The sequence below is a fragment of the Salmo trutta genome, chromosome 29 (assembly GCF_901001165.1).
Source record: "Salmo trutta chromosome 29, fSalTru1.1, whole genome shotgun sequence".
Lineage (NCBI taxonomy): Eukaryota > Metazoa > Chordata > Actinopteri > Salmoniformes > Salmonidae > Salmo > Salmo trutta.
This window is the reverse complement of record NC_042985.1, coordinates 12,331,384-12,359,315: the sequence shown is the minus strand read 5'-3', so window position 1 is coordinate 12,359,315 and position 27,932 is coordinate 12,331,384. Positions and strand designations below refer to the sequence as shown.

The window sequence follows — 27,932 nt, the reverse complement described above, 5'->3', positions numbered from 1 at the left end:
TTTTTACAAGAAAATAATTTATTTTTGGAACACAACCATATTTGTTTTATTATTACATCACACACACCCCATTGGTTTTCTTTACAAAAACACACACCAGTGATCTGAATTCATAATGTCATACTGTATGATTATATCAGTGCACCAAAATTACATTTCCACATCCACCACCCTTCCAAAACAGCTAACATCTTCCAACAATGAAACAGATTGTAAACACAAGAATAAAGCTCTAGAATGTTAAAGTGAACATTTGTTGATGTCATGGATCACTGTGTTCTTATTGGTGGAAAGGGCTCCATTCCCCATATCTTAGGTGTGTTCACCAGCGCGGAATGGTCAGAACGTTTCAGATAGAAATGGATTGCATAGTATTTACAGAGCTTTCTTTCTTGTGGAATCGAGAACCATGTTGGTTCTATGCACTACTTTTCTATGAGCATCATTCTGGACATTTCACCCCATGGAACAATCCCCTGGGGCTGTAAGAGTGCTGATCTAGGTCCCAGATGTCCATACAATCAATGTATTTTGATCTAAAAGCCAAAACTAATCCTAGATCAGCACTTCTACTCTGAGACACTAATTACATTTGGCCTCTGATCTCAGTGTGGTGACCTCATCCAGTCTCAAAGGGTTGTTTCTCAAAAGCAGGACCTGCAAGACCATAGTCAGTCACACTTACATAATTAGTTTCAACAAGTGGAAGTTAAGATTAATACATTGTTTCATATCAATCCTAAAATAAACAACTCAGAACATCGGACATGGATTGGAGCCCATTCTCTATGGTCGAAACAAAACTGCATAAATAAGATTGTTCTCCCACTTTCATTTTGTACTCATCTTTCCCTCACGCTTGCATTTACACCTTGAGAGAAACAAAAATCCCTATTGATTATTGCCTTAATCTTTTACAAAATGGCCCCTGGTCCCTGTCATACAGTAACATATAACTGGGTCGTTTCACCAAATGATTGCCTTTTGCATCCTTTTGATAATTTCTACTTCAACTATGTACCAGTATTGAATTTTAAAAGCCTGTTACATTCATTGAAGTGCCCTTTAATATAGACCACATGGAGAATTCAATAAATCCCATTTTTTATATGAATAGACTTCCTAAAGTGCAAAAATTCAGCATTGGCATGTCCCTCCATGAACTGTTTCCTCCAGGAAGATTTTAACCCACTTAAGCGCAACATTTGTCCATCATTGTAAATCCCTAGTTATTTAGTTGCTTTGGCAGTCATTTCTGAAGATTGTACATTTTTTCATGTGATTACTAATTCATTTAAAAAAAAAAAAAAGTCAACTCTGTTACATAAACTGAACTCTCGTTTTAAAATGGTGAAACTATAATAATAAGCTAAAGAAAAAAATATTTAATAGTCAAATCACAGTGTAAAAGCAGATGAGCTGGTTCTGGCGTTCTGTGGTGGGAAACTGAGTGGGTCGAGCATAACACATCAACCCTGTGATCTCATATATAGACAGGCTAGAAATGTTTTAACTTTTATTTTTTTAAAGCTTGCATTGAATTGCCCCTCCTGGTTGTAGACAGCAGGCTCCCATTCCCTCCATTACAATGGATTTATTTAAGATGATCACCAACCCTATTACTTTATTTCACACTTAATATAGTCGGTTTTTATTTAACCTCTTGAGATGGGGAAAAAGTGTTTTTAATTAAGTTGAACATGTGCACTTTGAGAGAATGTTATCAGCTGAATTCTAAAAAGGCACTGAATTGGTGGAACGACCAAACTATGTGAACATTTAATTCATTTGTATCTTTAAAAAGTGAAGACATATTTTGGTTTTCCAAACCAGAGATGGTGTTAGGACTCAGCATACACACCTACATTCATTCATATACACTCACACTCTGACAAATCTGCACATACAAGAAAATAATAAGTCACCATAACAATACAAAAAACATTTCAAAAATAAATCTGAAAAACAAATGTTGAATTCTGTAAGTAGTTTGAAGAGATACAATCCAAACCTGCATTTCTGTGCAAAGTTAGGTGATAAGTGGATTTCTAGACAGAACACACCCTGTTGGTGTGGAGTCATAGCGAAGACGGCTTGTTATGCTGGTGTATCAAGACTCAGATCTTACTCGCTGGGATATCTCAGAACGACATGACTATCGGTTAGACTGGACGAGTGACTGACTAACTGATTTTCTATCAACTTTTAACTAGAACTGTGAAGTGTCCTTAAACATTGGTAACAAACATTGGTTTGGTAATAAACATCAGTTAGTTCAACAGCTGTATTAAAATCTTGTCTCACTGAGTTAACATCAATAATGTCTAAAGGACTACAGTACAGTAACCTACTGGCTGGATTTAAGACAGTAGTTGTAGTTTGCTCTCCAAGCCTGCAGATGGCACCCTTGTGTTTGGATGCCAGTCGACTGAGGTGAAGTTCGAGTGACGTTTTACAAGGCTGAAAGAACTCAGCCAGCCAAATGACTGGCATGAGGTGATGTTGAAAGAGCTCATTATGGTACACAGAAGTTATGGGTTGGGTGGGACTGATACGCCTGGACAGCATCCCAAATGGCACCCTACTCCTTATATAGTGCACTACTTTTGACCAGGGTCCATAGGGCTCAGGTTAAAAGTAGTGCACTATATAGGGAATATGGTGCCATTTGGGACAAAACCCTAATGTACAGTGAATCACCAGCTTTACCTCCCTACAGTTCACTTGGCTGGACCTCTGGACTGGACATGTCATGACAACACACCACCAGCATGGCTGCCACTGCAGGCTTTGAAGGGGAAAATGCATGGCCATTATATATATAAGAAGAAGAGGAAACACGTCATAGCTTTCCATCTAAACTTGATCTTTTTCGCCACTCCCCCTTGACTTCGGGGTTGAGACTTTGCGAACCTCAGATTCTCACCTACATATCGTTCTCATACACCTCAGCATCTTGCAGCATTAACATTCCAGCATTCCTTCAAACACAAATATGTGTGCTAAGACCTTCGGTCCTGACAAAACTAAATGGAAAGAAGTTCTCTCCCCCTTTGAAAGATAATGTTCCCTAGCAACAAAGTTGGGCCATTTCCATGTATAATATACTTCCTCTCAACACTGCCACCAATATTCTATCAGTATTCTACCACCAAAAAACCTTTTCTGTGACGACTTTTGGTTCAACAAAATGGAGTCTGTTGGAAGTCAAACACAATGATTATGGCCATCCTACTCAGCACACCTCACAGCTCAGGTCCCATGAACACATGGTCTATAATACCATACATGATTGTACGTTCATGTCTGTAAAGTGCCCTCGCCAATGAAGGGTTCAACATCAGATGTGATAAACCAGTTATCACAGCAAGTTATGTACGTTGCGACTTTGGTTGGAAACGTATTTTAGTGATATTGAGTCTGAGCTGCTAGCCCAAACAAGTACACCTAGGTCCATTTCTATATGAGTGTCTGACACCGGAGTGTCTGTGTATTGGCAGTGGGTTACTCTCTGTGTCTAAGGGAATGAGTCTATAGTCAGTCATGCTTTAGAAGACCTGGAGCTGATCAAGGGTATAGGACTGAGTAGGTTAGGGTTAGTAGTAAGGCTGAGTAGGTTAGGGTTAGTAGTGAGGCTGAGTAGGTTGACTGCACAGGACAGACAGCCAAGGAAGACTCACCCTGAGGGCTAATCTCAAATGACACTATTCCCTACATAGTGTACTAACATGTAGGGCACTATTGGAAAAAGTGTCTTGTTTTTATTTTTTATATACAGAAATCCTCTACTGGGAGGGTGGACTGTAGGGTTTAGTGAACGTGGGGATCATTCGGGCCGTCTAACTTGAAGAGTTATCAACCTCTCTCCCTCCCGTTCGTTCATTCGTGTCACTGAACAAAACGTTACGCAAAATAAAAAAAGTTTAACTAGTTTCCGCTAGTCCCATAAAAGAAAGAATAACAAAATGGTTGAAGAAAGAAAGAAACGTGACATACAATGTATAAAGTGCATTGAATAAAAGTGATAGAACAACGAGACAGTAGGAATGTGCATGGATCTCATTGAGATTGACCACAGGTCAGGTCCGCTAGGTAAAAACCTACCTCCACTGCTTAATATCACTGAGGGGGGAGTGAGATCTTAGATGCATCCCAAAAGGCACCATATTCCCTTTATAGTGGTCTACCTTTGACCAGGTCCACTATTTTTCACCATAGGAACTAGGCTGCATTGTGAGACATACCCCTTGATTCTACATGGAATCAAGTGTGAAATAGATACTCATTTTATGGGGGACTCGTCATCTGAAAAAAATTGTATAATAAAATGACTATAATAATAATACATTTCATATTTGTATACCTTCCAAAAGGGCTGATATTCACCAAGAAAACATATTTTGGACTAAAACAGAGTGAACAGAGAATCTGATCAACCTAATAGAAAAGGTCACATACTAACAGAGCTATCCCGTAGCTCTCCTTCTCAGCACACACGGCCTGCTAAACTAAACTGGCTTTTTATACAGTATTTGTGAGTAACATACATTGTATAAAGAGGCGGTGTTGGTTTAAGATGGCAAACTAGGCTAAAGCCTTGGCAGTCGTCAGCAGTGAGCGCACTGTAACGTACAGTAACTGCAGCTTCGTTAGTCCTCAGAGATAGTACTAGGAGGTTTCTTCTGTGCTCCTTTTCTCTACGACTACACATCTACCATGTCGCTCTCTCTCCCTCTCTACTCCTAGGATGCCAGTTTGTTTCATCCCTTTTTAGTGAGTATTTGGTCAAAGTCTCCATGGTTGGATCTCAGGGATCTCTCTTGGTAATGTATACGTAAGGACAAAAGTAGTTGTTCCTCTCCACTCCACTAGTTCCCCTCAGAGACAAAGCACAAAGGCATTTAGTCGTTTTAGTTCCTTCACGTGTAAGGTGGTTTTGGTTAGAGGGGGGCAGCAGGAGGAGTAGAGGCTGAGGGAACAGGGGTACCAGGTAGGAGAGGGTTGAGACAGTAGCCCGAGAAGAGGTGTGAGGAGAGAGAGAGAGAGAGTAGTAGTTCAAGGTTTCTCCTCAGTGAGTGGGGGGGGGGGGTCAGAGGTGAGCGAGAGAGGAGTTCAGGAAGTTAAAGGTTACGCTGCCTTCTCTTCAGGACAGGGTGTATTCAGGTTCCCGCTTTTTTGGCATGGAGGTTTCTGTTTTTCCCATTGGCACATGGCGTTGGCGTAACCCACGATCACCTTGTCCATCCAGGTGAGGGGCTGGGGGACGAGCACGGCCCCCTCAAAGAAGCCCAGGTGCCCCCCGTGCAGTGTCAGGGCGAAGATGACATTCTGCTTCTTCTCTGGAGGGGGATAGGGAACAGAAAGGGAGGGGGTACAATATGAAGATAGCGGCATCTTTTAAAACATATTTTTAAGTTGAAAGACAAATGGATAGAAATGTATGAGAGGGAGAGAGATAAGATGGATACAGTACAGAAAGCAAGTGGAGGAACGGGAGATGGAGGAACGGGAGATGGAGGAACGGGAGATGGAACCGCTGCCTCCAGGGGCATGTGATCCGGGTCGGCAGTACTACCACCAGACCAGCCCCCGGAACCACATGGGAGTCATTGTTTAGTGACAGTTATGTCAGGAATGATGCTATACATTCTGTAAAATGACGAACACAGCACATAATGTTACACCAGGGTCGTAAAATGGCGTCATCCGTGTAATGGGACAGAGATATTGAGTCAGGCGTCTAGGAGGACAGGGAGAGGAAGGAGAGCAGGGTCCAGTGTATTAACACAGATTACTATCACCAGGTAGCGCAATAACCCTGATGAATATAAATAGCGCCTTGATAAAGGCAATAAGCATGTAATATCTATCAGGATCGACCAACTAGAACAATTAACTCATGACACTGTAGCTTTGCTACTTCATACTGTTCGGTTTTGTTTTTTGTTGAAACACCAAATCGTTCAACCCAATCCACTGGGAGGTGCACGTCAACAAAAATGGGACAAGTCACTTTGATTATAGGCTGTACAGGACAGCCTATTTATAACCTATTTAGTGAGGTTAGTGTTCATATATTAACTTGAAATAAACTGTTAGAACCTTGTAAATAACAGATTAAAATAGCACAACATAACCTTTTATGAAATGACTAAGCATGTAGCAAGTAACAACAGTATTGCAGGTAATCCCCAGCTGCTGCCTACCTGTTAGAACAGAATCAGGGTTGGGCTGATTAAGGAAGTAAATTGATATTCCAATTCAATAATTCCCATTACTTCTAAATTAAACAGAAAAGTAGAAGCCATTTACTTAAAATGTTGTTTTCTCACAATTGAAATGACTTCCTGAATGGACCCCAACCCTGAACAGAACACTGGCGTGGCCTCCAGACATGGAGCCCTAATTTCTCCAGCTCTAACTGGGTTAGTGGGGAAACTGCAGTGTCCGCCTGGTGAGCGTGACCCCACAGGGCTTGTACCAACCATACACTATCTGCTAACATCTTCCAGCGGTTATAATAGACTAGGTGATTCTAGGAAATAACTCATATTTATAAAAAATTCAAAACGGACACCTCAGCTTTCCATTAGGCTGAACCCTGAAGAGGGTTTGATGTAGGATCACATTTATAATAAACCATTCAGTTTGGCTGGCTGCATCTTTTGGGAAGCGGTGTCCTATCAATTGTTTAATAGCGTTTTAAAAAAGGACCAGGGAAAAGTTGAAGCTTGCTTTAAAACAGAAATGATGTCTAATATACAGCTTCCATTTTGTGACACGGAAGATAAGTACGAGCAAAGCATCATGAGGTGGCCCAAGTTGAGGTCAATTCTACAGAAGCCTAATTCATCTAAACTACACACTGTTTAGTCATAATAATACAGTCATATTCTTCATTTGAATAACATTCAACTTGAATCCTAAAATGAAATGGAATCGACTTGGGTTAAGCACTACGCAGCACAAGACTCCTGACTGAGGTTTCCAACTAAAAGATTGTTGGCTGGATTTGTCCGCCAGACAGTCCTAATGACATGTACCAACTACCATGCGGCTTAAAGTCTGATTCCAGGTGAGGTGACTACATTAGTTATACAACAGCTTTTGCATGTTTCCAGGCTTCCTGTGGCCAGTGTGAGTCAGCCTGACTTTTCTAGGGCAAAGGGGACAGAACCACCAGCTGATTTTACCTTTAAGAGTGTTAGGCAGGGCACCGGCTGATTTCCCCTTTCAGAGAGTTAGGCAGGGCACCAGCTGATTTCCCCTTTCAGAGAGTTAGGCAGGGCACCAGCTGATTTCCCCTTTCAGAGAGTTAGGCAGGGCACCAGCTGATTTCCCCTTTCAGAGAGTTAGGCAGGGCACCAGCTGATTTCCCCTTTCAGAGAGTTAGGTAGGGCACCAGCTGATTTCCCCTTTCAGAGTGTTAGGCAGGGCACCAGCTGATTTCCCCTTTCAGAGTGTTAGGCAGGGCACCAGCTGATTTCCCCTTTCAGAGAGTTAGGCAGGGCACCAGCTGAGAATCTCCTATATCTCCACCCTGCATCTCTGTGTAGCGCAGGACACAACAAGCCAGTGGGCTAGTGTTACCCTCCATCCCAGCTCTGGGACTCTATAAATAACAGGACACAGGAGGCATCACATCACCACCACACATTGTGCACCACTTTGAGGAAACGTGATCATAACAGTAGGGAACTTCTCTTTGGACCTACTCCTTCAATGTTTGCAGATCTGTAAGGTGGGAAGCAATATGGTGGAAGCTCTACCACTACACAGCTTATACCTAACCAGACCCTTCAGACATGCTTACATTAAAGGGTACGGGCCAAGGGGGAGGGATAGAGAGCAATTTGGGATGGGCTGTTCCAAAAATCCCGTGAGATGAGAACTGGCTAGAGTACTGTACAGTCCATGGATCTAACATAATCCAACAAATGGTGACTAGTTGGTAGTGCTGAGGTGGTTGTTTCCATAAATAGCATGCTTTCCTTTACTGCTCCATTTGATCAACCCAGTAAACCCTTGAGGATTGAGCTGATTGGCCGCTATTCTCAGTGTTCTATTTTAAAATGATAGAACACCCATCATGGTAACCTATCAGTCATCAGAATCAGTTAGTGTTGAAAAAAAATGACAGATTTAGCTTGCATATCTAAAAAGGTAAGGCCTAGCGGTGTCTACAGTCTAAGTCACGAGCACACGAGGAGATAGAGGCTCTCATCTGTGTGATACACTACCGTGTGTGTGTGTGTGTGAGAGAGAGTTACTGAGCCAGTGTTAACCAGTCAGACATTCCCAACACACCTAGTTCTACATACCGCCCCCTCCCTGGGTGTGGGACTTAAAGGATTCATCTGCCTATTCCAGCTCTGCTGTTTCAGAGACAACGTAAGGGAGAACTTTGTACCAGGCGTTGAACTGGTGAAAATACAGTAGACTTCTAATGATTTCCCTTGTGTTAGTACACAAATAACATGTGCATACTGTTTTGGACATTACTTTTCAAAGTGGCTTGCTGACACCAAGTTCATTTCAGCAATGTGTTTTTCTTACTGTGTTACAGTACTGGCTAACTTCTTATGGAGCGGCTGCATGATCGGATTCTCTGGACGCCTCTTCTCAATAGCTAAACAACCGTAACTTCAGCCCACAATTATTTTCATGTAGCTCCGCTGCTCCCTCTGCCCTGCATAAAGGCATGTTGTACAACGTCTGTTGTAACTAGAAATGCCACCATCCACATGTTGTACAAACATCTGTGTCTATTGTCTGTTGTAAATATAAACATGATCGCCGTGTTGTAGCCTACAAACTTCTGTTATAACTATTAGTTGTAACTATAAACAACATGATCAACATGTTGTACAAACCTCTGTCTGTGTGAACTATAATGACATGATCAACATGTTGTACAGACCTCTGTGTCTGTGTTAACTATAATGACATGATCAACATGTTTGGCTTCTGTGTCCATGTTAACTATAATGACATGATCAACATGTCTGACTTCTATGTCTATGTTAACTATAAACACATGATCAACATGTTGTACAAACCTCTGTCTGTGTTAACTATAATGACATGATCAACATGTTGTACAGACCTCTGTGTCTGTGTTAACTATAATGACATGATCAACATGTTTGGCTTCTGTGTCCATGTTAACTATAATGACATGATCAACATGTCTGACTTCTATGTCTATGTTAACTATAATGACATGATCAACATGTACAAACCTCTGTGTTAACTATAATGACATGATCAACATGTTTGTCTTCTGTGTCTATGTTAACTATAATGACATGATCAACATGTTGTACAGACCTCTGTGTCTGTGTTAACTATAATGACATGATCAACATGTTTGGCTTCTGTGTCTATGTTAACAATAATGACATGATCAACATGTTGTACAAACCTCTGTGTTAACTATAATGACATGATCAACATGTTGTACAGACCTCTGTGTCTGTGTTAACTATAATGACATGATCAACATGTTTGGCTTCTGTGTCCATGTTAACTATAATGACATGATCAACATGTCTGACTTCTATGTCTATGTTAACTATAATGACATGATCAACATGTACAAACCTCTGTGTTAACTATAATGACATGATCAACATGTTTGTCTTCTGTGTCTATGTTAACTATAATGACATGATCAACATGTTGTACAGACCTCTGTGTCTGTGTTAACTATAATGACATGATCAACATGTTTGGCTTCTGTGTCTATGTTAACAATAATGACATGATCAACATGTTGTACAAACCTCTGTGTTAACTATAATGACATGATCAACATGTTGTACAGACCTCTGTGTCTGTGTTAACTATAATGACATGATCAACATGTTTGGCTTCTGTGTCCATGTTAACTATAATGACATGATCAACATGTCTGACTTCTATGTCTATGTTAACTATAATGACATGATCAACATGTTGTACAAACCTCTGTGCCTGTGTTAACTATAATGACATGATCAACATGTTTGTCTTCTGTGTCCATGTTAACTATAATGACATGATCAACATGTCTGACTTCTGTGTCTATGTTAACTATAATGACATGATCAACATGTTGTACAAACCTCTGTCTGTGTTAACCATAATGACATTGCATTATAGCAGAAGCAGGACAGACAGTCCAAGTAGAGATGTCATTTTATCAAGTGGGGAATTACACATGTGCATGTTTATCTCTGGGGAAAGGTGTCCTGGGGACGGGATAGGGCGGGTCGAGCCGGTCATGCAGCCTGACTACTTTTTAAATGGCCAGAACTGTACTGTGATTTTAGAGCCAGTACCAACAGTCAGATCAGTGTACTGCTCTAAACGTGTGTGTTACCTGCCAGTGTGCGAGGGATGGTGAGCAGAGACCCGTGCACCAGAGGATCATCTGCAGAGTTGACCAGCAGAAGTGGCACGTCAACCTACAAAATACAACCATAATTAGATATACCGTATGCAATACACAAGCCCAATAAGAGTCCACTTAGACAAGCTTAAATCATGAACTCTCCAATGAACCTCACACTGCTCTAAGCACTTCCTTTAGTACATTTCTTAACATTCATACATGTTTAGAAAAGTATTCTTAATTCACACAGGAGAGAGAGAAGTAGGGATAAAGAGCATCGACCTACATTGTGAATATAATGCACACAGCTCTCCTTCTCGTAGTATTCTTTGAGGGAGTTGTGCCCGTGGAACTTCCTGCAGAGACAGGGGGGTGACAGGTCACAAAACAAAGCAGCATGCTGTGGAAACTGGAGAGGGATTATTAAGTGACATACTACGTGGGTGAGCACATCCATATGAACCATGCACAGCAAGATACTCAGAGGCCTTTCTTAGGGCTGGGCGATATAGCAAATTAATGTTTTAGCACAATGTTCAAAATGCCTGGAATCGAAAGAATCAAGGTAAAAAAAAAAATGGTTAAATCGAACTGTCTTTTTTCTCATCGCCTTTGCTCCTTCTGTGCTGTGTTCACTGTGCACCTTCCCACTGACAGGCACCAAGCCCCTCCTCCTTCTGTGCTGTGTTCACTGTGCACCTTCCCACTGACAGGCACCAAGCCCCTCCTCCTTCTGTGCTGTGTTCACTGTGCACCTTCCCACTGACACACAACAAGCCCCTCCTCCTTCTGTGCTGTGTTCACTGTGCACCTTCCCACTGACAGGCACCAAGCCCTCCTCCTTCTGTGCTGTGTTCACTGTGCACCTTCCCACTGACACAGACACCAAGCCCTCCTCCTTCTGTGCTGTGTTCACTGTGCACCTTCCCACTGACAGGCACCAAGCCCTCCTCCTTCTGTGCTGTGTTCACTGTGCACCTTCCCACTGACACAGACACCAAGCCCCTCCTCCTTCTGTGCTGTGTTCACTGTGCACCTTCCCACTGACACACAACAAGCCCCTCCTCCTTCTGTGCTGTGTTCACTGTGCACCTTCCCACTGACACAGACACCAAGCCCCTCCTCCTTCTGTGCTCACTGTGCACCTTCCCACTGACACACAACAAGCCCCTCCTCCTTCTGTGCTGTGTTCACTGTGCACCTTCCCACTGACACAGACACCAAGCCCTCCTCCTTCTGTGCTGTGTTCACTGTGCACCTTCCCACTGACAGGCACCAAGCCCTCCTCCTTCTGTGCTGTGTTCACTGTGCACCTTCCCACTGACACAGACACCAAGCCCTCCCCCTTCTGTGCTGTGTTCACTGTGCACCTTCCCACTGACAGACACCAAGCCCCTCCTCCTTCTGTGCTGTGTTCACTGTGCACCTTCCCACTGACACACAACAAGCCCCTCCTCCTTCTGTGCTGTGTTCACTGTGCACCTTCCCACTGACACAGACACCAAGCCCCTCCTCCTTCTGTGCTGTGTTCACTGTGCACCTTCCCACTGACACACAACAAGCCCCTCCTCCTTCTGTGCTGTGTTCACTGTGCACCTTCCCACTGACACACAACAAGCCCCTCCCCCTGCCACAACAAAGACTGAAGAGCACTTCTTCCTCTCTGACAGTTTAAACTATCTGCATTTAAACTAAACCCTTCTAATGATACCCTTCTCATGTCTCAACTCCCAACATGTAGAACAGAGCAGACCTTACTAAGACGTGTGTATCAACGACTTGGGCAAATGTATGCTAAGTTCCTGTCGTGCGCAGCATTGCAGTAACACCACCGCTAGCAGCATTTTAGCCACATGCTGTTATGTGCTAGCTGTCTAGTATATGTTTTAGAAATGTGCAATGAGCATAAAAAGATGCATTAATATCAGGAATTGGCAACTCGTTCTCACTTGATTTCAATATCTAAAGAAAGTGAACAGTTTGTACAAACAGGTGGAGATGGACAGGAGGGTGTATTCAAAGCAGTTCAACTGTTATACCATGTTAGCAAGCAAATACACCCAAGTTGGCTAGACTTGAAATATAAAGATTAGCTGGCTACCCACTAGAAGGTTGATCTGTGTTCTTTATCTATAATTCCTGCTACCTTAAGTTAGTCATTATTAGTGAATGTACATTGTGCCTGGTTCTGGTTACATTTGTAACAAAAAGGGCATTTTCAGAGATTTGAAAGCCAGATCAGTGATTATTGCAAAAAAGCAGGTTCATTATTTTGATAAAATACATTTCATTATTAATGGGTCAACGGCTTAGGTATAATTTGACAAGCCCTGAATTCATTATATTATTCCAAACTGTTTTAAATGCAGTGTTTTGACCTTAAATTGTGCAACAAAGCTTATTTCAAGATTTAAATCGAGAAACTCCCATAAGTTAGAATTTGTTTCAGGCCATAATCGCCCAGCCCTGCTCAATGGCTCCTAGCATATTGTTCCTATGTATTGACAAAACTCAAAAAGTTTGGCTTGAACTTCAGCAGGTGCTGTTGAGTGTTGACAGTCTATTTTAAACATACAGCCATAAAGCTCACATTGATCCCCTGTGAAATCAGTCCTAAATATTGTAGTGTTGAAGACTCAACACAAACATTTCAGACTGATTTCACAGGGGATCAATGTGAGACCGGCTGCTCACAGGAATAAGTGTGTTGTGTGTCATTTTAGCATGTGTTCCTTATTAGATTCTATCTAGTGTCTTTTACTAAATGTATTGGGTGGAAAGCGAAACACTGATTTGATTGTGAGTCTAGGTTATTTTCAGCATGTCCTATACCTCATGATGGTTTCATCGATCTGCATGAGGGAGGTGGCCGTGTAGAGTCGGCTCAGGTCTGCGTCCTCCATCTTCGTTGCACTTCCAAACAGACTGCCCCTGTAAACACACACACACAAAACGTTGAGACATGCCGTTGAAACACGTGACAACACTAGTTATTCTCAGTAAAGTCCATACCTATACCAGGAATTTCCGTGCCCTCGCTAATTGCCTCCATTTCATTAGTTAAATAGTTTGCCTCAGGGAGCTGCTCTGTACGGGTTTGGTGTTTCTCCTCTATGGGGAATTTTACTGATCTGCTGGGTTGTGACTATGAGTTAAGTCCAAGCCATTTGTCATAGATCTTAAATAATATAAGCCATTTAGCAGACAGTTTGTTTTCCTATGGGTGGCCCCAGCAGGGCTTGAATGGGTGTTATCAGGTGATGATCGGTCCCAATCACCACATGGAGTTTCCACCATATCGCTTTTACAGTAATTTGGCCATTTCAGATGTATGAGAAGTGTCATGGCCCTAGGGTAGGGGCTAGGGGTTTCTTTGGGACTGGGCCTACCAGTGTGAATGTACTAAGTATTGGAACAGGGCTGAGTACCTGTGTGAGAGGATGATCTTCTTCATATTGTCGGCCATGAGGAAGTTGTAGAAGCGTCTGCACTGGTCCCACTGTAGGAACGTCTCCTGGGCCCTGTACACACACACACACACACACACACACACACACACACCAGGAAGTCAGTTGTGTGTAGAGAGAGAACTAATTATATTGTTGTCATGGTTATATGTTTGGCCTGACAACCAACATACTCAAAAAAGTTGGCTAAAGAATGCAACACAGGTTTCATCACCGTAGGCCAATACAGGACAACAACAAAACTGCTGCCAACAACACTTTATACTCTTGAAGCTGACATGCTAACCATCGCCCCACACGTTAAATCCGCAGAACGATCTCTCACTGCACTATCTAGCTAGCAACAAGGTAGCAGTACGAGCAACTAGCTAATAACTAGCTAGCAACAAGCTAATAACTAGCTAGCAACAAGCTAGCAGTACCCATCTAGCAATTAGCTAGTCCAACTTCATATCTGCTAGTGCACATGTGAAACAAGGTTGAGGAGTAACTGATTACATGTTATCAGTTACATGTAGGCTTAATCTGATTTTTTTGCCTGACCACAAGTTCAGAGACCTCTATGATGACACACCAAATGTGTTTGATGGATCCTTTTTGTCTTCTTCTAAATGCCTCTTAAGGGGAAAGTAATCAAAAAGTAATCAGATTACGTTACTGAGTTTGGACAATCCAAAAGTTACATTACTGATTACAATTTGACAGGTAACTAGTAACTAACAAATGACATTTAGAAAGTAACCTACCCACCCAACCCTGATGAGAAATACTACAGATGTAGCATATATAGTGAGAACTACGCAGCAGGCATATCAATCCCATTCAACAGATGGCATGGGCAATGACAAAAGACATGGCTTTAGCTATGACATAGACAGGAATGGAAAATAAAATGGAGGTATAAAGACTAATCCCATTTCACAAAAGGTCAGTCTGCCTGGTCCTGACACACACGAACACACTGTTTACTCTCTGGACAGAGCAGACAGTGTTCCTGCCAAGAGACGTTGGCCACCTTTCAAACTCTAAAAAAGTGTGGTTCAGAAACACCACACGTTTCCCAGAGTTCCATCTTCTCCGTCCCAGAGCTTGTGCAATACCACATCTAGAAACACTACAGTTGTGTGTTTTCAGTCACTGTGTCGTGATAAAACAGTTTTCCCCATCACTACAGAAGCTCAAGTGTTTACAAAGTCTATGCTCATTATGATAACAGGCAGTCTGCTGCAGACTCAAGTTTAATCAAATTGATTACAGGGACTAAGACAGAACGGAAAACACTGACACAACCTCCATGGAAGAACTGCATGGTGCATGAACAATAACAACCCAGGTTAACGGAGCAGCCAACAGTATGAGTCTGTTTCAGTATTCAATAACACATAACTACTGTAGCCTAGCCTACATCTTTGCCTTCCTCAAAAGACTTGGCAAGGCAACAACCAGTTGTCTACAGCAGAGACAGACCGGCACCCAGGCAAGGATAAAAGGTGGGGCATCTGTCCTCTGTCTTTGTTGTGTTAGTCACTAGTCCACTGAGATCACAGATAAAGCCAAACTACAGGAAATGATCAATATTTGCTGGAGAAAAAACAGGATCCCAGCTACTCTCAGCCTTGTTGCCATCTTGTCAGACAGAAAGCTGCTGGGCAAAGGGAATTCCATCTGAGTGAACCTCCTTTTACAGAGAACCAAGGCTCAGAAGTAGGAGAGACAGAGCACTTGTATTCAAAGCAATACACTTGGAAAGTATAAAGGTGCATAAAAGATGACGGCCCTCCATGTACTTACCATAAAACGCCTCGTTTGCTAAGTTCGCCGTATTGTACATTGCTTTCTGTTACTAATTTATTCTATTGGCATTATCACAGTATACATGATTCTAATTCTCACAGCAAGACAGTGGCAATTTGAAAAAAAAAAGTTTGTGCTTATTTACTGGCACATTGAACCATGTCGCGTGCCGTAGTTAACAAACTCAGTGGATCATGCTCAAACTAAGACATATCCTTCATCTTCAGGCGTCTTCGCCAATGGTAAAACACAGCTGAACAGTATCATTTGACAGCTGTTTTACCATAGCTTGCAAAAGAGTAGCAATGGATGCTAACCAACTGTACAGTAAATAACTTCAGCTAGCTAGCTAACTTCACTAAGTTGGGGAAAAACAATTGACTTATTTACATTAAGTTAGCTACGTTACAGCTCACTGCTAACAAGCATAACACTGCCTCTAAAAAAGACAATGTGTCTCCACTGTTTATATTTTGATGTTTATGACACCTTCACTGACCAAGTATACAGCTGTGTGTAAAAAGGGATATAGTATGTAATGCAACAAAATGTCAGTTCGGCGTCCTTGCATAGCAATTATAATACACAAACGTGTGCAGCACTGCAATTTGTAACTCCACGGAAGTACACGGGATAGCCATTTTCAGTAGCTCTTACATGTTGCTTTTGCGTACTTGCACAGGGTATAAATAAGTCTTAAGACCGTAGCCTACCTGAGTGCGCTGTATCCCTGGCAGACGCTGACGCAGCACAGCACTCTCTCCTGATTGGTCCGGTTCTCTCCCAGGAACTTGCACACGATGTTGCCTCCCAGGCTGAAGCCCACCACTATGAGGTGGGTGTGAGGGAACATCTTCTTGATGTAGCCCACCATGGACGCAAACTCCCACGTGCAACCTACCAGAACAAGCACACGGGCAAGGACCAGAGCAAAGACATTACATACTGGGGCTTTGAGTTGGTTCATTTCCTTGGTAGCTTAATTCATGGCCAATGATCTGAACTGAGGGTGGTGTGGTGAAAACCTATCCTGTCTTCACCTATAAAACTTCTTGTTGTTGCTTTTGTGTGTGTGTGCACGCGCATGTGTGTTTTTTTTATTATGAGTATGTATGTGTGTGTTTGTACACGTCTGTGTAGTCCTCACCGTAGGTGAACATGCGAGGTGAGGTGAGCTCGATGTTGGGCAGAGCACCCAGGTGATTGAGCACAGCACACCTGTAACCCTCCTTCTGAGAGTGACCCACAAAGGTGCGGATGTAGTGCTTCTCGCTATGGTTACCGATCCCCGGGCATATCACCATGGTGACGTCATCTGTTGGAATAGCAAACGTACAGACAGATGGATCAGTGAGCTGTTTGCAAATGAAAATATGTAAAGGCAAGATTACACGTCCTCATGGGCCGATCATTGCACGGTGTAGTACGCAAATATGACAGGCAGCAAACAGAGACAGTATGGTGCCTCAATAAAACCTCTATAGGATGAGATGTCCCAGTCACTCAAATAATAAAACAACAAGTAGCCTAGTTACCAGAGGCTCTTTATTACCTTTATTTAACAGGCTAGTCCATTAAGAACAAATTGTTATTTACAATGACGGCCTGATAAGAGGCAAAAGGGATACAAATATATTTTTTAAATAACTATGTAAGACAAAACGGACAACACAGACAGAAGCCACTGGCAACAGCACAACTAGAACAGGAAACAAACAGTGGATGTGGATGTGTGTAGGCATGTGAAGTAAAGCAACATGCTTCCTTCCATATGGCAACGCAAACTAGTGATAATTACAAACTCAACTCTGAGGTCAAAACAAATGATCTACGTCCCAAATGGCACCCTATTCAGTACACTACTTTTGACCATGGCCAATAGTCTGATCAAAAGTAGTGCACTAAATAGGGAATAGGGTACCATTTGGGTCGCAACCCTGATCTCATCACCTTAGCCGAAAGTAGAGGTAGTAGAGTTTACCTAGAGTCACGGTCTATAAATCTGTGTCCTCAATAACACTGACATAATAATAACCTACAGAATGGGAAATGGAACCAGTGTAAACAAGTCAATGGACCAAAAGGTGTCAAAACCACCCTGCCAAACTGAGCCCAGACAGGACCGATACTGTACATAGGACAGGTCCATAGCACAACATTGGGCTATGAATTTTCTCTCATGCTTCCAATGAGCTCATTCAACAGCTTTCCTTCCCATTGCACTTCTCTCCTTGGTCATTGCTGTAAATGACAATGCATTCTCAACCAGTTAACCTAGGCATAGAAAAGATAAGGCAAGCACATCTCAATTGAGGGGGATGTTTTTGTTGTTGACTGTTTATATTGCAAAAAGAGAGTCCTAGGCCAATAGAGATTCTCCATTCTTGATAAAAGATCCATAAATGACTGAACTAGCCCACCTCCTGTCCGGTGGTCCCCCATGGGCTCGAAGAGGTCAAAGGTGGCGGTGGCCCCATCCTGCATGGGTAAATACTTCCTGAGGCCTATGGGGTGAGGGCAGCTCACCCGGCCCATCTTGCCATACAGTGCTGTCTGTAGGTGGCCACTTTTACCCCACAGCAGGGGCGGAATGTACCTGCAAAACACACAAACACACAGATTCACTATGGGCTGTTCTGGCTCAGACAAGGCTTACTTACTTAATTTACTTTACTCAAGACATGAAAGGTTTATTTGCTGTTAATAAAATACATTGTAATTCTTCGTATAGGCCCTAGGAGCTATATCACATAGGCTAGTAGCCTACATCGCACACATATAGTACACTCAACAATGCCATGCTAACTCGAGATCTGAGCACAGAAACGTGTGTGGAATGTGCAACAGTGTCCCTAAGAGGTTCCTGTAAGAAACAAACACACAACAGCATTAGGATGTCCCTTGAAGTAATAGAATAACTTTACTTGATGACTTGTTCTTGCTGACAGTTGTCTTATTTCGGTCAGTCAGCCAATGTAGTATACTATATTATTTGTATTAAATCTTTAACTAGGCAAGTTCATTAAGAACTCATTGTTATTTACAATGACAGCCTACTAAGAGGCAAAAGGCCTCCTGCGGGGAACGGGGCTGGGGGGGACAAAACAGACTTCATGACAAGAGACACACCAACACTACATAAAAAAGAGAGACCTAAGACAACACAACATGGCAACAACACAACATCAACATGGCAGCAGCACAACATGAAAACACAGTATCAGCACAACATGGCAGCAGCACAACACAGTGGCAGCACAACATGGCAGCAGCACAACACGACAACACAGTGGCAGCACAACATGGCAGCAGCACAACATGACAACAGCACAAACGTTGTTAGGCACAGACAACGGCAAAAAGGTGGGTGGTTTATTTGCTGTGTTGACTTTCAGTCACAGTGCGTTGGAACAACATTTACACACAGCGGGGGACAGGGAAGAGATTGACATTCCTAAGTAGAACACACAGGAAGCTGACCATCCTTGATAATGCATCTGCCCTGGTACTGTATCTGTATGGGAGTAGACGTATGTAAGGGTCCAACCCTGCAGGAGATCAACGTGGATCTATCTGCTGCTAGCACTGCAGTGAGACATGAGCTGGGCTAGTCATATCACAGTCATACAATCTACCATCTCACATCCGCACACTGAGTTTAGCACAGAAGTACACCGATCATTTAGCAGGAAACTCTTGGCAAAAGGCCAAAAACAACTAGTGGTTTCCATTTTAGGTCTGTTTATAGATTAGCGGGCACGATAACAAAAGAAGGAGATCGATGTTGACAATTGCAATGTCCTCAAATGTAGCTTTGGCCTCCGATGCTCTCAAATGTAGCTTTGGCCTCCGATGCTCTCAAATGTAGCTTTGGCCTACTCACTATGGCCTTAGGATTTAATGTCCCTGTGATGAAATTGAGATAACTAGAACTATAATATCATACCAAAATTTTGCGCCGTATGCAAAACACTGACACCTTATGCTATCCCACAGCTAGGCAGCTCCCCGACTGGAGCGAACAGCCAGGCAGCTCCCCGACTGGAGCGAACAGCCAGGCAGCTCCCCGACTGGAGCGAACAGCCAGGCAGCTCCCCGACTGGAGCGAACAGCCAGGCAGCTCCCCGACTGGAGCGAACAGCCAGGCAGCTCCCCGACTGGAGCGAACAGCTTGGCAGGGTGAACCAAGGTCAGGGTGAACCAAGGTCAGGGTGAACCAAGGTCAGGGTGAACCTCTCGCAGTCAAAGGACGGACTGACGGTCCACACACATGGGTGGGGAGTGTACACACTGGTACAGTAAGTATCGTCAGCGAGCAAAGTCTGTTGCTAAATCAACAGTTGCACAACCCCCTCAATCTCATCTTCCTTCACTGTCATTAGAGCAGTCTGAGCACCTGGACATTACTTCCCTTACATAACGCCTATCTCAAAACACACAATGACCGCTGATGCTTCCCCACACCATTACTAATATTCCAGATAAGCCCTCCAACCCCTGTGTGTAAACAGCATTATCAACTCTGACGTAGGTAGAGTTAGGGAGGTAGCATGAAGTAGAACAGAAGAGCAGGAGAACTCCGGACCTCCAGGCTCTGATTTAAATATCCCCGATATAGACTAACACACTAAAGCCTTGGTCAGGTTTGACTCCCCAGAACATTCTCGCTCTGCGAATAATCCCCGACTGGCAGGGATGATGTAATGTTGTCACAGGAGGGCTAAAAGGACAAGGGGAGGAGTCCAGGCAGGCGAGGGGGGGGGGGGAATACTGTTCCAATTACACATCTGACATGACTGATGAAAGCTACACTTTTGAATATCTACTCTGTGAATGAAATCAGTCTGTCATATTGCCTACACTTTAGAGTGGTGTAGGTCTGGGTGCTCCAGTCAAGACATAAAAAAGAGGAGAATCTGAATCTCGTTCCAGCAAACGTGTATCCACACGCATGTAGCTACATGTCTGTGTGCAAGTGTGTGTCCTCATACATGTCTATGAGTATGAGTATGTGCACTGTAACCTGCTGTCGCCCTTGACAGTCAGCAGCAGACCAAAGCAAAGGAAACAGAAGCCAGCGTGGGCTGATAGATATACAACTAAGGGTGTTGTCTGAGGTACAGATCAAAGTCACAGGTCTGTTCTATTGGAGGTCTGATTTAATAACTAGCCTTTTGATATGATGCAATACAAAGCCCTCTGATCTACTGCCTGAAGGGGTAACCACAACACTTGTTGGGGGTAAAATCCTGGGGTAAGCCAGTTAACCTAAGCTCTTCGAGGCATTCATAAATGATATTCTTCAAAAAAACAATGGCTACATATCATTAATTTAAACATTTAAAAACGGATGTACCAATCCCACGTTGCCCCTTTACAGGGCTGGTTTCCTGAACACAAAGCCATCCGAGACAGATTGAGATAAAAGGCCAAGTAGACCTCTGATCATGGAAACCTGGCTTCACTCAGTATCAGAGAAGAATGGCTCTGTTGCACATCACTCCAGTGCAGGATCTGCCCTTTCAGAGGCTAACTCCCAAACTACTTAGGCTATTCCCAAACTCTCCGTAGGCTAAATTGAGTAAAATGTTTCAGCTGCGCCCTTATTTTCTAGAATACAATGACAGATGGAATGCATTGACTGCTTTGAAGACAGAGTCGTTGCCCCCCTGTCTCGTATTTCCTCCACTGTGTACCTCTCTCCTTCTCCATGATTGATCTGTCCGTGGTCACCGTGCTGGAAACAGTGTTATGCAACTCGACTGGGCGTCACTAGGAGTTACACCAACCGTCTTGGACCATTAGTCAGCATAAACAGTGCCAAGGAGCAATAGATGAATGAACGACAGCCCTACTAGCCCAATATCCTTTTACACACTTTCTGTCTTGGCTAGCTTTTGACTGAGTACAGCCCAGTGGAAGGATATAGTGCAAAATTAAGATTAAAATTCATTTAATTAAGAAGCATTTCACCTACTGATTAGTATAATGAACCTTATAAATTATAAAATGTGCAAGAGTTGGAGCTAAACAAATAGTCTTATCACATACTTATTAAGCCTATGACTAGATCAAATGAACTGACGGAAAATATTTAACTGGGCATCCCTCCCTGAGGAAGTCTGGAACATTCCAGGTCCGTTAGTCACAGCTAAAATCCCACCAGTCTTAAAACACAGACAGACTGTCAAATAAAAGCAAACAGCGCACATAAACACACACAAACCTCAAACTACATCTACAGTCTGTTTGGATAAAAAGTATCTGCATCCCAATTCCCTACATGCACTAGTCTTGACCAGAGCCCTAAGACGAGCACTCGTGGCCAGAGATTTGAGATGAAGTAACAGAGGCTTACATAATGAGACAGCAGCTGAGGGAAGTCTTCAGAGTCTCCCACTGGGCTTCAGACTCCCTTAAGACAGGACTATTAGGCCAGTAGAGTAGAGTACTGGCTCTGAACCATGCCACACATTCAGAGAAACCGCTAGTCATACAGGAGTATCGTTTTTTTCCACAACACACAGGAGTTCTTTGGAATGTGGGACTAGATGTAGGCTATAGTGTAGAGTGACAACAGAAGTGTTGGTGCTGTCACGGCAAGGTGATCATGGGTGCAGTGTTCCAATTACGGGCTACTGAAAACTCCCAGAACAAATCATAGGACCCCAATAAGCTATAAAATACTCATGGCCAACTCAGTGGCCTTGTGGTTAGAGTGTCCGCCCTGAGACTGGAAGGTTGGGTTCCCCCGGTCAAGTCATACCAAAGACTGGAAAAATGAGACCTGATGGGTCTCTGCTTGGCACTCAGCATTAAGATATATTGGGGGTAAGGACCTGCGCTAGACTAGTGTCCTGTATGGTCGCAGAACACAGCCAAAGACTGAACGACAGGCAGAAAGGTCACTCACTCTTTGGTCAGGATGGGGCAGGACTTGAGCAGGAAGCGGTTGAGGGGCGTGTCCTGGTAGGTGACGTCAGGAGCGGCGGTGGGACTCTTGAGGTTCAGGCAGCGGACGATGACGTACAGCACCGTGGCGACCGCCGCCAGCTTCATGCCGTCGAACATGGCCGGCATCTCCGGGGCGACGATGGTGTAGTCATAGTAGCCCGAGTCTTGGGTGGCCATGGTGCCTCTGAGAGAGACAAACACAGAGAAGTAAACAAAGCGTTAGACTGTAAATAATCCACTTAGAACAAATACAGCTAGTACGGATGATCCTGCTACACGGAACACATTAAATCAACTAGCCTACATCAGCCATGCCCACTAGTACACTGATTAACTGTACCCTGGACAACACAACTACATTTATGGTCCTGTGTGGCTCAGTTGGTAGAGCATGGTGTTTGCAACACCAGGGTTGTGGGTTCGATTCCCACAGGGGACCAGTACGGGAAAAAAACATGTATGAAATGTATGCATTCACTACTGTAAGTCGCTCTGGATAAGAGTGTCTGCTAAATGACTAAAAATGTAAATGTAAAATGTCACTTTAAACTTACGTCTTGTTCACAAAACTTAAATCAGTGGCAGTAAACAGTGTGGACCATGGAACAAACAGAGGGCACAAAGTGGTCTAGCTATTTCTCTGTCAAAAATAGGAATTCAAGGCATGCAGCCTAGCAACAGCTAAATATGTTTCAGCTGCCTGATAGGAGCAATGACAGAAGCAGAAAATTAACAAAGCCAATGATGGTAAACAGACTGGCCAAAACAAAAAGAGATGGTAGAGAAAGAGGTAGGCTGGTTTACAGCCCAAAAAGAGGAACTTGTGGTATGTAAATATGAGAGTCAGATGAGGTAGTTTAGATAAAACAAACAAACTTCAGAACATGGATAGGAAAGAGTTGAGCAATTCTATCAAACAATTATTTACTTACAATTTAGGTTTCAATTCAATAAAAAGATGATCCACTCTGTCCAACAGCCTTTATTTGTGCGGTGACAGAGTCACAGTGATGTGGTCAAATCTGGAAGAAAAACAAACACTTTTATTTCATGTTTTAAAACAGGTGTTAAGAATTTGCGTGATCTGGCCAAGACAACATCAGAGAAAATGTGCCTCTTCATATCTCCATACTAGACTTCTTTCCTTTAACATGGTTCTACAATCCCTATAGTTCCTCTTCAATATTAAGCACTGACCTCAAACCAGTTATTTGTGAGGGATGTGTTAAAGTTCATTTGTCTCCTTGGTTAACAAGAGAAGTGATCAATCCTAACAGCCCCATTACTAACAGTGATCACTGCTGTCCTCCACTGCTACAAATGGAATTCCCCGTAGAGCACGGAATTGCTGCCCTCTCCAATCAGAAAGAACACTATCTGATAAGAATCAATTACATTAGCCATGGCCACTAAGGTCAGCAGGCCGAGCACTTCTATGAATCCTTTCTACAGCTGTGTGCACTAGGCCTATATAGGGAATAGGGTGCCATTTGGGATGTAAACTAGGCTCTGTGTGTTTTCCTCTATACCCTCTAGAATGCATTAGTTATGTCCTAATAATAACTGCAGTAACTACTGTTTCATGTAAACTGCAGATTTCCTCTTCGATGTGGGAAGGCCAGTCAGTCATCCAGTGTGATCACTGATGTAGCCTTAAATCATTTGGGGGGGAAAGCAGGTGCCTCAATAGGCCAAGGCTAGCGTGTGCTAAGAATCACAGCCTGCCCTGCCATCATGAGATACAATAACATTCCAGAGCTGCGTAGTTGAGAGATTAGGGAAACCACCACGGGCTCAGCCCCATATCACCCTACTCTTTAATCTGTCTGTCACAGAAGTGAACACTTGCAGCTGGGCATGAGTGAGAATGCAGAGAGATGGTTTACCCCAAATTTAACTCTCCTGTTTTAGTTGTCATCACATGGACCACTTTTTTTCACATGTGTATTGGTAGGCAGGTGTAGGAATAATTTGCCTAAGTGTGTGATGATGATGACGATAATATAGGAATAGGAACACACACTGCATGAGAAGACAATTACCTAGCTATCTAATTTAGTTAGCCATCTCAGTAAATGCAGATTATCATGGTGCGCAGCAAGTCAAGCCTAGTCATGGGAAACCCACCACCAGCTACAGTACGCACCACGAAGTCCCCGTTGCTTTTTCTAGCAATGGCTTTGCCACCGACAAGTAATGCTGGACACAGCAATGTTTTAGACAGCTTTTGTAAAATAAAATGTTTTTGTCGACATAAGTAATAATATAGTAAACAAGTAAGAGAGGACTAGTACTGTAACGTTAACTCGATGCTATTTGGCAAAGGGCCCCAACTCACCATCCCTGCTTTTCGCGCATCCACGAGCTAGTGGTGGAATTAATGTTGACAACCTCTCTCGTAGTATGTCAAATCAACATACAGCTAGCGAACTAAGCAAGGTATTTGTTCAAATAGAAAATACAATTTGTTAGGCAGCTAGCATACATTGCTTAGTTCGATAGTGGTGTGTTCAGCTAGCTAAACCGACGAAAACAACACAGGTCCCTGCGCCCCGTCCCTAATCGTAACAGACAGAGATAGCTGGCAAACTAACCTCGTTTGCCGTCCTCTCCTACACCGTGTTCAGTCTTTTCCTTTTCTCCTTTGTGTCTGAATCCGTGTCTTTCCATAGGGATGTTTCTATATTTATCTCGAAATAATTTACGGTCCGTCTTTTCTATTATTTCCCTGTCTGTCGATGGACATGCATTGACATGTAGCTACCGCTAGACTGACATCTCGGAATTCACTTCCTATTCCTTTCTCATTTGCAGATGATTCCCCTTTTTCTATCGGGTTACAAACGCAGATACGTAATTTCTCTGACGTATTTTCCATCTCTTACACCGCGCGGCTCCAGTTTCTTTACAGCGATTGGCTAAAGAAAATGAATACAATTGTATCCCCCAAACAATATTCAGGAAAATAACATGCTTACATATTCATCCGTTAATTGAATAAATAGCTAGCTCAATGATCACAACCTTTTGTTGAAACGTGTGGAGAGTCGTGCGTCAATGTATAAGCCAATATAGTAGTATCTCATATAATACATTTTCATTGATCAAAATGATCAATAGCATATAGTCTTTCTTGGAATGTGCAAGAAGCATGAGGATGCCTCCAAACAACAGTTATGTAACATCAATACATTCCCTTTTAGAAAGAAATCTGAGCGCTTTGTTCAGATAGGATTTACATATTCAGCTGTAATGTGAAGGCTATCTTATTCCTTCAAACAATAACTTTTGTGCAATCACACAACTTTCCTATTGTATCACACACATTCACAACACTATAACAAAATCATTTTCAAATAATCAAATCTACTTGTAGGCTTTTGATCTGTAATTACTGTAATTACTTTATGTAAGTTTGACCCATAGAGATAGTTACAGTAGGGGTTCCCAAACTGTGCGGCGCTCCCCCCGGAGGTCAAATGTTTTAATTGTGTAGTGCATCATCAGTTTTTCTCTTGTCATATCAGTCATTACATACTTTAGAGAGATATTTATAACTGCCAGAAATGTCCAGATCAACTAGCCCATGTCAGCTAATGTTTTTCAGCTAGGTTTTTTAGCCCATAGATTTTGTTGTAATGTTCAAGTCACTCAAATATCACATAAATACACACTAGACATGGCAAAATCTATAGAATTCCAAGGAAATTAGCTTTAAAACAGAAAAAAAATTATGCACCCCGTGACAAAATGTGTGTAATTGCAGGAAATAATCTTTAAACCTGCACATGTTCCTCAACGCCAACAAGAGGGTGTGAGCAATTTGTCTCATGAACAGGGCTTGTTCTCATATAAATAGGCGTGGCGCACACACACGGGGGGTGGGCGGGTGTTCTCCAATTCTGGAAGAGGGTCCTGAGTGAAAAAGTTTGGAAACCCCTGAGTTAGAGACCACATTTTGAAGTAGTCAATTTCCTTCTTCTACTACTTCTATGATTTGGCAAACAATCTGAAAGGGGGCATACTGCCACCTGGAGTGTGTTGTTTGAACAAGTATAAAAGCCAAGGTTGGCGTTTTACTGCCACATGTAGTTATGGAATGTTTGCTCACAAGTATAATTCATTGTGATGACCTGGATGGAATTATGTGATCCTTCCTTAACCCATAGGAAGTCCCTACCCAGTAGACTACTTCAAATTGCGAAAGTCCTCAATGGCGCTGCCCATGCTAAAACATACTTTTGGGCACTGTAGAGTCCTCTATCTATCTCTATGGTTTGACCATAGCCACAAATTGTTCTATTTCATTGGGAAAAGCGTCCACTAGGGAGCGATAAAACTCAAAATGTGGACATCAAATCCAGATCTGCAGAGGGTAGGGTATAGGTACCCACTATAAAGGGTAAATTAGTTACTTATATCGAAAAATGTTAGCCTACCATTGTTCTTATACTATAGCCAGACTTCACCAACATAGTAAATTCTCTGAGTACATATGTCTATTCCAAAGTGTTTATAAAAAAATATATAAAGTGAAACACAAATGTTAACACTAATATTACAGTACAAGGTTTAGGGATCTACTCCAGCCACAGATGCGCCCACCCGCGCATTAATCCATGGAATCAGCTAATTTAGAACCCGCCTACCTTCCTTGTCAATCTCAGCCGGGAAACTAGCGGTATCGCTGTACTAGGTTATCCATCTGGTCTACTCTCGGAAAGAGTGGGGAATTCTCGAGAAATCAACATGAAACGTCACGGGTTTTTGTGCCCTTTGACATTTATTTGCGCTTGTGTCCTTATCGCTGCCATCTGCTCAGTGAAAGGTGAGTCCCGTTTATTTAGTTGGTTAACTCATCCAACCCTATCGCAAGAATGTACTGTTAAAACCTAATCCTTCAAAGGGACAATCCGGAGTTCAAACAATAACAAAGCGGCTGAACCGCTACTCGTTTTGGTAAACAGCTGAAAGATGTAGCTTGAGAAATATAACCACTCAAATTCACTGATAGACTAACCATCCATGAGGACTGACCATCCATGAGATCAAAATTATAGTTTTAACGCTATAGACCTACAGTGTATATTTACATTGACTTTGTTTACAAACATTGGATTAAAACAAGCTTAAATTTTGGGTTCTGATGAAGTTCATGAAGCATTTACAAATGCTATTCTTTAATAATCAATGGCTATATGTCATTCATTTAACAGTCCAAAAATGGATGTAGCAACTCCAGATTGTCCCTTTAACGTGCAAGGACCTTATGTGTTACATTCAGAGGTAGACTGGCTCTGACAGACAAAACAGCCAAAGACTCCATCTAAGGTTCTAGAAAC

The 27,932-nt window shown here is 42.7% G+C and overlaps 2 protein-coding genes and 1 long non-coding RNA gene across 5 annotated transcripts in view; 1 reads left to right on the top strand and 2 right to left on the bottom strand.

Annotated features, from left to right (window-relative positions):
• Positions 1-27,378, bottom strand: LOC115166938 (monoacylglycerol lipase ABHD2-A). 2 transcript variants are annotated; one of them, XM_029720891.1, is made up of 11 exons: positions 27,240-27,378; positions 23,523-23,612; positions 22,550-22,774; positions 18,057-18,232; positions 16,784-16,951; positions 16,350-16,533; positions 13,804-13,896; positions 13,208-13,306; positions 10,662-10,731; positions 10,364-10,448; positions 1-5,339 (listed from the first exon to the last, which is right to left on the bottom strand). In XM_029720891.1, the coding sequence occupies exons 3-11, from the start codon at positions 22,765-22,767 to the stop codon at positions 5,128-5,130; spliced, it is 1,305 nt and encodes a 434-aa protein (XP_029576751.1). In that variant the 5' UTR covers positions 22,768-22,774; positions 23,523-23,612; positions 27,240-27,378; the 3' UTR covers positions 1-5,127. The 2 variants fall into 2 exon arrangements, with proteins under 2 accessions (XP_029576751.1, XP_029576750.1); XM_029720890.1 differs by lacking the exon at positions 27,240-27,378 and adding an exon at positions 25,185-25,436.
• On the bottom strand, positions 11,047-13,195 carry LOC115166939 (uncharacterized). The gene is made up of 2 exons (XR_003870396.1): positions 11,521-13,195; positions 11,047-11,467 (listed from the first exon to the last, which is right to left on the bottom strand). It is a non-coding gene; the product is annotated as an uncharacterized LOC115166939 (long non-coding RNA).
• Positions 27,265-27,932, top strand: part of LOC115166937 (lactadherin-like) — a 28,770-nt gene continuing 28,102 nt past the window's right edge. For both annotated transcript variants that reach the window (XM_029720889.1, XM_029720888.1), the window contains exon 1: positions 27,265-27,418. In XM_029720889.1, coding sequence (XP_029576749.1) covers positions 27,340-27,418 — 79 coding nt within the window. In that variant the 5' untranslated portion in view covers positions 27,265-27,339. The remainder of the gene's footprint in view (positions 27,419-27,932) is intronic.

What these genes read in the sequence shown, in the direction of transcription:
- LOC115166938 (XM_029720891.1), bottom strand. Translation starts at nt 22,767, where the DNA reads ATGGCCACCCAAGACTCGGGCTACTATGACTACACCATCGTCGCCCCG. An exon ending in ACCTCGCATGTTCACCTACG is followed by an intron (nt 16,534 to 16,783) that starts GTGAGGACTACA and finishes TTGTTCTGGTAG; the next exon opens with GTTGCACGTGGGAGTTTGCG. An exon ending in CAGGGATACAGCGCACTCAG is followed by an intron (nt 13,897 to 16,349) that starts GTAGGCTACGGT and finishes GTGTGTGTACAG; the next exon opens with GGCCCAGGAGACGTTCCTAC.